This window comes from Panicum virgatum, chromosome 6N (assembly GCF_016808335.1).
Source record: "Panicum virgatum strain AP13 chromosome 6N, P.virgatum_v5, whole genome shotgun sequence".
Lineage (NCBI taxonomy): Eukaryota > Viridiplantae > Streptophyta > Magnoliopsida > Poales > Poaceae > Panicum > Panicum virgatum.
Window position 1 is genome coordinate 4,376,407 of NC_053150.1, and position 13,422 is coordinate 4,389,828.

At 40.8% G+C, this 13,422-nt stretch overlaps 1 protein-coding gene across 1 annotated transcript; it reads right to left on the reverse strand.

Moving 5' to 3' along the window:
* Positions 1-564: 564 nt before the first annotated feature.
* Positions 565-5,153, reverse strand: LOC120677671 (calcium/calmodulin-regulated receptor-like kinase 1). Its single transcript, XM_039958846.1, has 8 exons — positions 4,993-5,153; positions 3,727-4,129; positions 2,608-2,761; positions 2,382-2,508; positions 1,796-1,881; positions 1,649-1,720; positions 1,220-1,423; positions 565-1,131 (listed from the first exon to the last, which is right to left on the reverse strand). The coding sequence occupies exons 2-8, from the start codon at positions 4,047-4,049 to the stop codon at positions 793-795; spliced, it is 1,305 nt and encodes a 434-aa protein (XP_039814780.1). The 5' UTR covers positions 4,050-4,129; positions 4,993-5,153; the 3' UTR covers positions 565-792.
* Positions 5,154-13,422: the final 8,269 nt, after the last annotated feature.

Consider the following 13,422-nt stretch of genomic DNA (forward strand, 5'->3'; position numbering starts at 1 on the left):
GTGTTCTTAGAGCAAATATTATAACAGGTTGTAAATATCCTAAATGTCGACGTAGAGGGGAAAGGAGAGAGGAGAAGCGGTCTGCAACCAAAAAATTTTGTGAGAGAGACGTGAGAGAGACAAGTGAACCTTAAAAGACTAACTACTGTATAAATGGATTGAGAGATGGGCTGCAAGGATCCTTACAGCCAGCAACCCTGCTCTTAGGTTTAGGTTTTCTGGGTTTACCATCAGGTAGGTAGGTAAAACGTATTGCATAGCCCCTCCAAAGTGTAGCTGCTACCTTGGCCCACGTGTAAACTACACAGTTTCATTCATAAATTAACCATTATTTTATTATAGAAAAGGTTAGAGATCCGGTCTGCTCAAGGGTAATGGTAGAGCAAATCCCAGTTCTGTTGTATTTCAGTACTCCTGCAAAAAAAAAAATCCGAATCCAGGTTGATGGTCCCTGATCTGGTTGGAATCTTTTCAAATCTAAAATTTTCATTGAAAGTAAACAAATGTAAACTTCCAGGGAAACTGTACAAACATCCACCTGAACTCTGGAGGAAGGCAACGACAGGGTGGAAATGGTAAAAATCACCTTCTATTCATCAAGTAGTGACAATGCATTCTATACAACACACTTACAATTGTCAGATCTTCACACCACTCACCTCTACTGCTCAAAACTGCATCTACCCAACAATTCTGCCCTTGGTCGCAGTACTTTTTCATATCGACAAAATGAAAGAAAAAATGGGGGGGGGGGGGCAGAACAACTATAGTCGAAAATTTGGTTAATTTAGGTCAGACATCTGGCAGATCGGAAACACTACCAACTGATTCTTCTCTCTGAAGGCCAGAGAATGAAGACTGAACCTCAGAGGCCTCCAAGTCAGCAGATTCGTCGTCCGCCGTTGCCTGAGGATGCCTCTTGCTGTGATGCTTCCTGCTGCGGCTGTGCTTCAACACACGGGTCAGAGCCTGGGCCACGTCTCGCATCACTGGGCGCTTGCGGGACACACGGCTTACGCATCTGTAAGCAATAGCAGCCATGTCGTTGAGCTCTTCCAAGTCAAATGCGCCTTCTAACCGAGAATCTGCAATTTCCTCCCACCCAGTTTTCCCATCAGCATTGATTGCAGCCTGTTCATAGTTTGCATTATAGTCAGCATTTACAAATGTTAGTGTCCTCAGAAACTGAAGCCTGCGAAGAGTAAGGGGTTTAGCTTACAAGCTCAACATATTCCATTAGACCCTGTTGTGGGTTTCTGCCAGCAATCAGTTCGAATAGCAAAACACCGTAGCTGTACACATCACTCTTCTTTGTGAATGATCGTGTGGATACATACTCTGGATCAAGATACCCATAAGTTCCTCGAATGTTGGATCCATTTCGAGTAACCATTTCCTCTCTTGATAATCCGAAGTCCGCAACCTGGCCAGCAGAGGTTCTTTATGTCTGAGAGCAGGACTTTTAAACAAAATGCAATATAAGCAGCAGTGGGAAAGAAAACTGATCTGTGCAAACTAGAATTTAAGAAATCCTTTCTTTTCTCTACCTTTTCTTTGAACAGATAGTTCAAGAAGTAGTTAAAGTCTTAAAGATTTATGAAGAAACGTTGAATTTAAGAAACATGATGGTCACAGATGTTTAACATACCCTAGCCTGCATGGAATGATCCAGCAAAATGTTTGGCGATTTGATGTCGCGGTGAACTACAGGAGGAACAGCCTGCACTAAAGTTAAACCACATCAAGGAATATCATGGCATCATGATGCTTCGAATTATGCATCACAAAAGCCTACCCCATCATGCAAGTACTCCAAACCCCTAGCAACATCCAGAGCTATGTTGACTCTCAAATTCCACTTCAGTGCTGCACTGTTTTCACCTGAACCACAAAAAGAATATCCAGTTAGTTAAGAATTATGCATTATTTCTACAGGAAAATGTTAAATGCTGGATCCAGACCAAACTTTGACATAGGATGTATGGACAAGTATGTCTGATATATTTATTCTTTAAGAACACGATGTGCGGACTAAAACTCAATAACTCAAGTAGTTTATGTGGACTTAATTGATACACGAGAATAATGAGTATGTATTTAGATAAAAGCAACTGGAATGGTCTTCAAGGTTCAAGATATAAAGCCTCAAGTTGACCCCATTGATGCATTATACATCTGATAAAAATCTTAGTTGTACTTTAAGCATATCTTATTATCTTTTCCACAGATGATTACCAGTCCAGTTGCCCCCAAAAATTATTTTAAATTTCACCCTTCTTGAATTGGTTTAGATATATCACAAAGCTAGCCATCCCAAGCATAGATATGCCATAATGATTACTATCATGAGAGATAACATGGGATCACATGAGAGAACATGCCATATAAGTGTGAAGCAAGGCTCCCATTAGGCATGTATGCATACAATAACATATGTTGCCCTTTGTCAGCACAATAGCCAACCAAATTCACCAGATTCCTGTGGTGCAATCGTCCAAGAAGTAAGACCTGAAGTCAAGAAAAAAATGTATATTAAGCATGCCAGAATGCCAGATTTCTAGTGACATGTAGATCCAAATCAAACAGTACAAGTATTTGTAAACTTACCTCATTATGAAACTCCTTTTCACCTTGTTTTGAATTGTTAGAAAGCACTTTAACAGCCAGTGTCTCACCAGAAGACATGTCTGCTTTGTAAACAGGGCCGAAGGCTCCTTGGCCTAATAATGTTGTGAAATTGCTGGTAGCTTTCTGTAGTTCCCTACAGATGAGGAAAAATCGTGGATTTCAGCAGAAGTATGTGATATTCTGAATTGACAATTTGAAATGGTACAAGAATTCTGCAAGTGATGCATAGTTATGTAAGATATGATGTCTCGAGCACACATCAACATGTGAAACACCAACTGAAATGTGTAGCAGTAACACGAGTGATAAAACACTAAATTCTTATTGAAAACTTCATGTGTATTTGACCCTTTGGCATGTTGCTTAGCAATCTGCCTCACAGGGTGTTGTGTGTGTTGGTGGGGTTGGGGGGCGGGGGCACTCAGATTCAGGAAAATGTCTTGCGTGTTAAAATGTTTGGAATAAAACTTGCATTATACTTTTGAAACTAAATGAAAATACCTAAATACTAATAACTGATGGATGAGTGATATCTGAATTTTTGACTTTAATATTTGGCTACTTTTCATAAGGTTGCTGGTTCCTAGCTTCCTACCACCTGCCTTTGATTCACCAAAACATCCCCATGTGGCTGGATGCTTTGGTCAACACAGAAGCACATGTCCTCCATGTATGCAGTTCAATCAAATTGAATCTTGACCTCAGTAAAATCCACATGAATGTTTTAATATGGAATATAACGTTATTTTAAATTGTGACCCATGTTCCCATCCTTCGCTCTTGTTTCTCTACATCTGTTTACCTAGAGATATGTCTGCCAAATTCTTACCCTCCATGACCAATTTCTCCATATCAAACATTATGATGGAAACCTCTATTCTACCATGTCAAAGCAATAAAAAAAAGAAGAGATCCTCAAAGGTTTCAAGAAGGGTAATTGCCTTTCATGAAGCAATTGTCAAAGGTTTCAAAGATTTAAAACAAAGAATGAAGTAACCGACTTATCAAGATAGCAAAATCTAGACCATTTCCAAGCAAATTAATCAAACAACAACAAATCTCACACAATAATAATACATAAGAATCCAGAAAACATACTTGTATGCATATTTGGGTATTCCAGAAGCCGAAATCATGTTCTTTCGGCCAGGCCCTTCAATCCACAGAGAACTCCCATGGTCTTCAAGCTCCCTTGGAGACTCCTGCCCTGTAGTCGAGTTCGAGAGCATGGCAGATGCATTAACACCATTGGTACGGATGGGAACTGTCGATGCCCTCCTTGAGCTGCTGCTCCTTATCTGCGCCCGGGAACGCCGGTACCTAAAGCACAGCAGGGTTCCTACTGCCAGCAGCACACCTATCACCACCCCGACAATGATTCCGATGATCAGACCTTCGGATACCCCTTTCATTTTCCCCATTCAGCCACAGATCCTAGCGCTAGAGATGCTGCATCCACCTCATGGACACTCCACCGAGGAAGAAGAGCAACAGCTATGTCCTGCCAAGAAGTACAGCAAAGAACAGTGAGTAAGTTGGAAGCGTTGAATTGTGAGAACATGTGGCTCTATTTGTTAGGTGGCTGTACAAGGACAAGACGCACTGCAGTTTAAGCCAATATTTGATCACAAAAAAAAATTACAGTGATATTTGGTCAAACTTGGCCATCTCAGCTCTATCACATCAGAAGTGAAAAAATGATAACCATGATGATGGAATTGTCAGAAACAAAATCAGACTTTGACAGGGACGAGTTGGATACATTTGTTGAACAAACATCCAAACTGAGGCATCGCTTTCCTTATTTGTGGATGCGTCAGTGAGACAATTGCTTTTCAGATAAACTACCTAGACTCTAATGCCACCCAAGCATCAATTGGCATCAAAGAGCACATCAAAATCTCCATCTTCCTTAAATGCTAGAAACAGAAAATCAATCAAAATTGCTTTCTTTTCAGTAGCTTTCGACTGAAAACACGGAAAAATGGGAATTTTCCACGTTATAAGAACAGAAAAAAGGTACAACACAGTTACACAAATCCAGTTTAGTGGCAACGAAAAATGGCACAAACAACTCGCAGTTTCCACATCATCAGAACGGATAGTTTCAACAAACACTAGAATCACAATCACAAACTGCAAAGCGCCCCCCTTGCCCTTCCACTGGTGAATCTAGAACCCTTCCGACCCAAAACACCATCGGAACAGGGGCGAACCCAGTATATCTTTTTTTTTTGGCAAAAAAGATCGAACTTTGTAGGCAAAATACATGGTCATGGTCAGATCCGAATACAGATAGCATACATTATGGTTTGGGGCGTTCGGTTTCGCACGGCAGGAAGGAAAGGGAACGGGTGGGCATACCTGGCGGATGGTCGTCGCCGGCGAAGACCTGGCCAAGGACGGCGCCGCCCGCCCTGTGGTCGCCGCTAGGAAAGAAAGACCGAGAGAGGGAAAGAGAGAGACAGAGGTGAAGGCGTGGAGCGGAGAAAGGAAAAGGCTGGCCGCCGTCCCGGATTCGTAATCGGACAGTAGGGCTGTGTTTGTTGCAAAATATTTCTCTCCAAATTTCACTATTCATCTATCACGTCAAATTTTTTATCTTATGAGTACTAAATATATATAAATAAAAAAATTAATTACATAGTTTTGATGTACGTTGCGAGATGAATTTTTTGAGCCTAGTTAGCCTATAGTAAAATAATATTTATCACAAATAAACAAAAAGTACTAAAATGTCCTACAAAATTCGATATGACTTTTTTTACCACTTTTTTGCGAATCTAAACACACCCTAGGTTGCCTTCTTTTTCCTCAGATTTCTTATTCCTTGCCACGGTTGTGCACACAAGCAAACACTATTAACTCCAGTGCGGCACTCCTAGGCCGGGTGCTCAAATTTACCGGATATTTCAAAATTTTGTAGAGATTTGCCAAAAAAACAGCAAAAGGAAACTCAATTTTGCGGCTCAAAGCCAGGAACGTGGGTGGGTTAGAGAAGGATCCCGTGAAGGGGAAGGCCTGGCTTTCACGTGGATTCCGAGAGAGGCAACCACTGGTGAGACTGTAACTTCCTGTTGAGAATAAAGAAGACATGGGAAACAAAGGCAGGGGAAAGAAGGCTTCGAGAAAGCGATACAAAGATGGAGTTGAGGGTAGTTTGGTAAAAGTACCTTAACTTTGAAATTGCATAGGGCTCTCTTGTTTATGCCAATTTGGATTAACATATTTCTTTAGAAAATCCGAAAAATTACCGACCCGTTCCGGTCGTATTCAGGATTTCAAATAATAGAGTGGATAGAATAAAAAAATATGCTTGAGCTAACTCCAGTAAAGTCAAAACATAGGCAAGTTAAGAAAATTCTAGACCATTGCCTTGGTGGTGTGAGGAGGTGTTTAGTGACTAAAGTCGTATTGTCTGTGCTATGTCATTTGCACCATGGACTTATAATAAGGGGAACTAGAGATATCTAAGTTTACTCCTAGAACTTATGGTGTGTAACCTTATTTAAGCATCTGTTGATGTTTTTTACGGGCCAACACACGATCGCGCTAGGTCGCGCGGCGCGAGGAGGGGCTCCTTGCAGCGTCTCCTGCGTGGAACGATCAGACCGGTCGCCGTGTAGAACGACGACGATCCGACGAACGCTCGCCCGGGAGGGACCCCGTCGGGGCAAGCGCGTAGGGTTGCCCTAGACTCGGCAGGTCAACTAGAGCGCCCTCAAACGCCATGGAGACGAGAGAAGAACAACATGTCGAGGTTGGAAAAGTAGGGTAAAAAGGTAAAGAGATAAAAGATGTGTTTTTGATAGATTCGATTGGGTTGTCTCAAAATCGGTCGTGACCCTTTATATTTATAGGGTGGGGAAGACTTACCCCGCAAAAAATTCTGTTTACAGATCTAAATCTATTAAGAACTCTAATTACAGTCGGATTCTTCCTAGACCGGTCAGACCGGTCGGTCTCCAGCCGGATCAGCTACAGCACCAGACCGGTCAGACCGGTTGATGCCAATTTTGGCTGTCAACATATGTCCCCCTGTTTTTTGGTAAAGCTTGTTTGCCAAAAAATATTCTTCTGAACCAAAATTGTCTAAGGGCGACGATTAACATTACATCGGCCACATATTATCTTTAGACATGCTAAAATAGCCGAAATAAGAGAACTAGCAAATGTAACAATTTCTAACTTAAGATCAGCAAATTATTTAGGCTTTATATTCCTTAGCATGTTCAATAACAAAAAACTTGAGACGGCGAATGCGGTCGATTACACAAATCATAGCTCCTTGGTAAATCATAAAACTGATAGTCATAATATGGCAGCCAAGTATTATGACCAAACCATGGATTAAACACACCTGAATATGCAGTCCATGGTACGTGCATCAACGGGATGAATGATGAAGACCAATACGAATACGATGACCGTTGATGCTTTCTTGATCTTAGTGATGAAGAATTCCTTCTTCATTTGTCTTCCAATTGATTGTTTTGTTCAGATATCTTCTTGTATTTATCCAGAAGCTCCTCAAAGGTCGGCTTGGTCCTATTTTTTGCACCACCAGATTTCTTAAGTTCAGACCAGTCAGACCGGTCTGACGAACCAGTCTGACTGGTCCTGTCAGAACCAATTTGGTTGCTCTTATTTTGCCCCCCCCCCTCCACCAAATTTTAACATTGTTCGACTAAATTGTTTGAATCAGGATTATTATTGGGGACAATTTTATTAATTGAGCTATCTGATTGCTCTTCAACAACCGACTTTTTTTATCTAGTGTCAAATCTAAATTTTTGTTTAACCGTCCATCCTTTTTGACACGATAAACTTGCTTGATCACCTTGTATTTATTTTTCTTCATAGACCGATCTTTTTCATCAAAATAGTCATTAATGGTAGGTGATGGTTTACTAATTGCCGGCTCCCTATATGTAATATAATCTGGATACAAATATTTAGGAAGAGACGGCATACAGAAATTATAATACCATGACGGATAAGAACAAGGCATGCTATAATAAAATCCGCATGGCATATGTAATGACGACCTATGTGATGAAAACGGCATTGAATTAGGAAAATTATTCGGCTGCCGATTCCAATCATGGAATTGCTGCATTGGAGTAGATCTCAAGTGTTTTTGATGTTTTGACCGACTAGCATTATTATTTTGTTTTTTGGATTTAACCAGAAGATCTCCAAGAAAGGGTTTCGGTTTTTTCTTTTGATGCTTGTGACGGTCTTTGGATTCAACGGTTTTTCAAACACCAATCTCAGGTTTTTTGGGCTTTACCATCTTATGTTTTGATTTATTTTGCAAAACCCTAGATGAGCCGGTTAGATCGGTCTTGGAACCGGTCAGACCGGTTGCAATGCAACCAGCATCTTTGCCTTTGTTTTGTCGCCCCCCGAGCGTTGAAGTACTAGATTTAATCTTTGTGCTCTTGCTAGGGGATTTTGGTTCAACAATTTCGGCTTAGGACGACCGAATTGTATCTTGATCAGCAACATTTGGCAAATTTTTGCAAGGATTATTAGCCGGCTTTTCAATAACCGACTTTTGAATAATAGGAACTGAAATTGAACTATCTTCTTGATTTATCAAATACTGGACAAGATTAGATAGAGCATCGGATAACGTATCTGAAGATTGTACCTCTTTTAATAGATCAATCGGAGATGGTGGCTTCCACTCCTTTATCTTGATGACGCCTTGCTCTGTTTTACGGTAACATGATAGAAGCAACCTTTCATCCGCCTGATCGCACTCTCGCCGATACTCCTGAAGTAGTTCTTCATGTGACGATATATTGCTAGGGTTTGATAAATCGGTTATGATAACCTGATTCTCTTCCCCAGTGGAGTTGCCAATTTGTGTTGACGCCTTTTACAGGCCAACACACAATCGCGCTAGGTCGCGCGGTGCGAGGAGAGGCTCCTTGCAGCACCTCCTGCGTGGAGCGGTCAGACCGGTCAGAGGGACCGGTCAGACCGGTCACTGTGTAGAACAACGATGATCCGACGAACGCTCGCCCGGGAGGGACCCCGTCAGGGCAAGCACACGTAGGGTTGCCCTAGACTCGGCAGGCCAGCTAGAGCGTCCACAAACGCCATGGAGACGAGAGAAGAACAGCATGTCGAGGTTGGAAAAGTAGGGTAAAAAAGTAAAGAGATAAAATATGTGTTTTTGATAGATTCGATTGGGTTGTTTCTCAATCGGCCGTGACCCTTTATATTTATAGTGTGGGGAAGACTTACCTGCAAGAAATCCTGTTTACAGATCTAAATCTATTAAGAACTCTAATTACAGTCGGATTCCTCCTAGATCGGTCAGACCGGTCGGTCTCCAGCCGGATCAGCTACAGCACTAGACCAGTCAGACCGGTTAATGCCAATTTTGACTGTGAACACATCCAAAGAAGACATTGACTTTATGCAAGTGCTCAATGATATAATTGCATTTTTCCCTCTGTAAAGAGCCATATTTAAGCATCTTATTATATTTTGACATTTTCTCTTCTTCTTTACTGATCTCATTAACATGTAACAGAAGATGCAGACAATCGCCGGCGCTGCTCGCCAAACTCTGCCATTCGCTGCACGCCGCTCGAACCAACTAAATTAGTAAATTATAAACGCGTATGAATCGAGGCAAATTTATTTAAATAAATCACACAGAAAATTGTAAACGCTTGATGTGCTAAAGCAGCAACCCACTGAAGAAAGCAGCCATGAGGAAGCACCCTTTTCCGGCTTCGAGACGTGCGTCCGGCTCATATGCTTGATGCTCCTCCCATGTTGCCCTGCTACTGAAATGACCGAACTGCCCCTCCTCCTCCTCCTCCCCATGTTCGGTTCCTTGGGGTATTGAAAACATCAATTTCGTAGAAAACACACCATCTTTATTCTTAAGTAATGGTCAAAAAAATCGTCTTCACCTGGACATGACTCAAAGAAATATTCTTTTTTCTACGAAAATTTGAATCTCTGTAGAATTTCCGTGCACCGTGCAGTACTCCAGCTTGTAATCAAGTCGCAGGTAGCATATGCAATGAAATGATATCCTATCGTAGTAACGTACACCTGCCTTTAATAACATAAGAGTTAACGAAGCAGAAACACATTTCTTTATATATTTTTAATCATTTCTTGGAACAAATGTTTATAAAAAATAATTAGTCAAATATGGTTTACTAGGAAATTATGCATGTGCGTTGTTACGGACAGAGTTGGTATAAGCATCGGATACGTATAGTTGTTCATTCGTTAATTTGTAGAGATCTACGTGATCGAGTCGTGGATGGAGGGTTGGTCCGACTATCATAAGGGATAGACTAAGACCCACACGTCAATGACACAGACGTCAATGACACAAGGCGGACCAAACTAAAAATTTAGATGGAAATTTTACTTGCTTTAGAAATACTAGCATAGTGCCCGTGCGTTGCTATGGGTAATATAATATATTCACATAATATCACCAACTTTGTGTTCGTTCACTCTATGTACAGGCTGTGTTGTGATCATGTGAGATACTGATTGTTCTGGGTCCGATTGGGATTTCGATTGATTAGTCCGGGTTTCAATCATGATTCCGACCGATTTGTCCGGGTTCCAATTAGAATTCCGATTGACGAAATGTTAGTCCGACTCGCATATGGGATGAACTAGGCACATATGTCAATGATACAAGACGGACCAAACAAAAAATTTAGGTGGAAATCTTAATCGCTTAGTAATAGATATAGATATATTTATAAATATAGATTAAGATATTAAAAACACATGTGCGTCGGTGTAAGATGATGACAAGATAAAGGGAAACAGCTATCTAGCTAGCTAGCTTGTTTGGTCACTGAAACATGCATGGCAAGTCCGTGACCAATGCAACAATCAGCTAGCTGACCAATGGCATGAGATCGATGAAGATCGATCGGAGACACGGACAACAAAGTCACATGGTGGTTAGACGTACGTACTACCACATGCGTACAAAAGTGGGTGAGTACATACACACGTCTAGTAGACATGCCCACGTGGCTGCCTGAACCGTGTAAGCACGTACACGCGACTTCAGTGGCACGGCATGTTCCCGTACGTACATGGTTATTCTCGGTACATGCATGTACACACACTACTGCATGCATGTGCTAACATTGGAGATAGATGTTACTTCATGAGATCTTCAGATCTAGTACACTACGACTGTCTCTTGTTTATCCGTTGAGATGCCAATGTTTATATTCTCGATCTCCGTGTCGATTCATAGTACTGCGTGGTTTTATTCAAAGTCATTTTTTTCATAATTTGATTTGACTAAGTTTAAGTTTATAGGAAGAAATTTCGCCCCATCAAAGAAAGAAAGAGCTTTCGCGTCATCAAATTAATTATTTGCATTGAACTAATACATCATATAAAATATATTACGGTAGTGTATTTATTTGGTATTGTATGTGTTATTAAATATTTTTTATAAACTTGATAAAAAAATTAAAAAAGCTTAGGATAATATATATATATCCAAGTAAACAATGATTTTAAAAAAACAGAGAGAGTATTAGTAAAGATGCAGCAGTAGTGGCCCTGGCGATGTATAATGGGAATCTGCAGGGCCCATATATTCCATCTTGCTACTTTTCTCCCAAGAAATAACTCAAGAAACAGAGATGCTTTTTAGTACTGAAACTTACAGTAATCTTCTTGGTACGTAGTGCGTCTTAAAAAAAGGGTAAAGAAATATAGATGCTTTTGCAGTGGCATATGGTGCTTTGTCGATCGATTGTCTGACGATGGATGTACATGCACCTTGTCTTTTGGGGTTGGATGAATGCCACCTTTTTGTTTGCACACGGCACTTGTTAGTTGTTGCTCGACAAAAACTCACCGGCAATCCCCAAACTTTGGTGTCATCTTGCATTCATATCTAAATTCTATAATTTTATTTTTAATGTCCTTAAACTGCTAAATTACCCTCAGAACCTGGGGACCTTATTGGTGCTTTCGTTTCTCTAGTTCTCGGAGCTCTACGTGTCCACTACAACATATTTAATATTTTCTGAGCTAGTGTTTTTTCTGCAAATGGCCGTGGGTCATTGCTCTTCTTTATAATATTTTACTTTACAATTTCTCTTAAGTGGTTGAGGGTTTTAATTTGTTTTGGACAATGCCTAAGGGTGGTAAAAAGATAAAAGTCCGAACCAACATTTCCTAACAAAACACTGACCACTTATTAAGTAGCTCTCAAAAATGGCTTAATTGGACTACAAACCCTTGGCGTTTTGAAAAATTCTACAGAAGACCTTTAACTGCCAGCCATCAAAAGAAATCAAGAAATATTGAAAATATGTGTGCTAAATTGAAGATAATGAATGCGGATCATGTACGGTGTCGAGCCGTTGATCTTTCTCATTAGCCGTAGTAGATATTTTTTTTACAGATAGATATGTCCTATTGTCCTCCAGATTTATTTTGATCGGGACATGCTGCATGGAAAAAATTAAAACAAAGTGATCATACGTAGCAGAGATCATGATCGGCCGGACAAAAAGGGCCATTTTCTTTGTTTCTCGGACCTGCAGATGATTTACTGCTGCACAGTAGCTCATGTGAGATATCCCGCCCAAAAAAGGGGTGCCTGCTGGTGACTGGCCATCCACAAATTTACAACATGGACAGGAAGCAGAGACGCATATATATATATAAATATATATGTATATATAAATTTATATGTGCTCCATCGTATTGTTCAACAACTAGCTAATAATCCGTGTTGACCACAGCTAGCTGCATGAACGATGATGGTTCCAATCATCTAGACAAGTACTTTTCATTAGCTTGCTTAGAGAGTATCACGCATGCATGTCGTGATCAGTATGCTTCTTCGGGTTACCATGTGTCCGGTTGACCTGATTCATCACCGTTACGCCCTGAACAGCTATAAATTAACTACAGATTTTCTGACGGTCACCAATGTCCCCGAACAGCTATAAATTAAATCAAGACTCAAGAGATCATATAAATCTAATTAATATATAGGACTCTCATAGTGTAGAAAAGTTGGGGTGATTTTACAAAGTCGGGTGGCTCCGTCTACCAGCTGGCTCGCCACCCTCACGCCGCCGCCTCTGATAGATCGCCCCTGCCGCTCCTCCCGGGACTCCATGATTGATTTATCAATCGGATGAATTCTGAACTTCACTCTCGTTGTGTTCGCTTGACTGTGGCTGATGGCTGGTGCTGATTTGTTATGAGAGAACAGTACTGCTGACTGGTAGCTAGTGGCTGGTGTTGATTTAGTATGAGAAAACAGTACTGCTGGCTGGTTGGCTGACAAGCCAAGCGAACACAATGTCTACCATAATTCTTCTCTGCTTCAATTCTAGACGGAGCAGAAGGATGATCATGTTGTTGTTCACATCAGACCAAATGGCTCATTAGTCACCCATAGATCGACAATCTCACAATGGTACGCCCATGGATATAGAGGCTAAGACTGTGGAAAGCAATTCCCACCATGCCTATAAGCAGTGAAATAACATTAACATGACTACAACCTACTCATGGGTTGCATTGCCAACATGGGGGTAGTCTCAAGCAAAAACTTGAAGTCCAACTGGAAAAGCTATTAGGGCCCATTGTTTCAGACGAGCACTATCTGCCTTAATCTGTAATATGTATTATTTTCTCTACTAAGAGATGCAGGTCTGTTTTTCCGTACTTGAATATCTTGTTATTAGACCTCTACGTACTGGATATTCTGAGCAGTTTATTTTTTTTCTTTATTCATTTTACAAC

Bases quoted from the DNA above. Each gene is read 5' to 3' on its own strand.
- LOC120677671 (XM_039958846.1), bottom strand. From the start codon at position 4,049: ATGGGGAAAATGAAAGGGGTATCCGAAGGTCTGATCATCGGAATCATT. The intron at 2,762-3,726 runs GTATGTTTTCTG...CCTCATCTGTAG, and splicing joins ATACCCAAATATGCATACAA to GGAACTACAGAAAGCTACCA. The intron at 2,509-2,607 runs GTAAGTTTACAA...TCTTGACTTCAG, and splicing joins AAAAGGAGTTTCATAATGAG to GTCTTACTTCTTGGACGATT.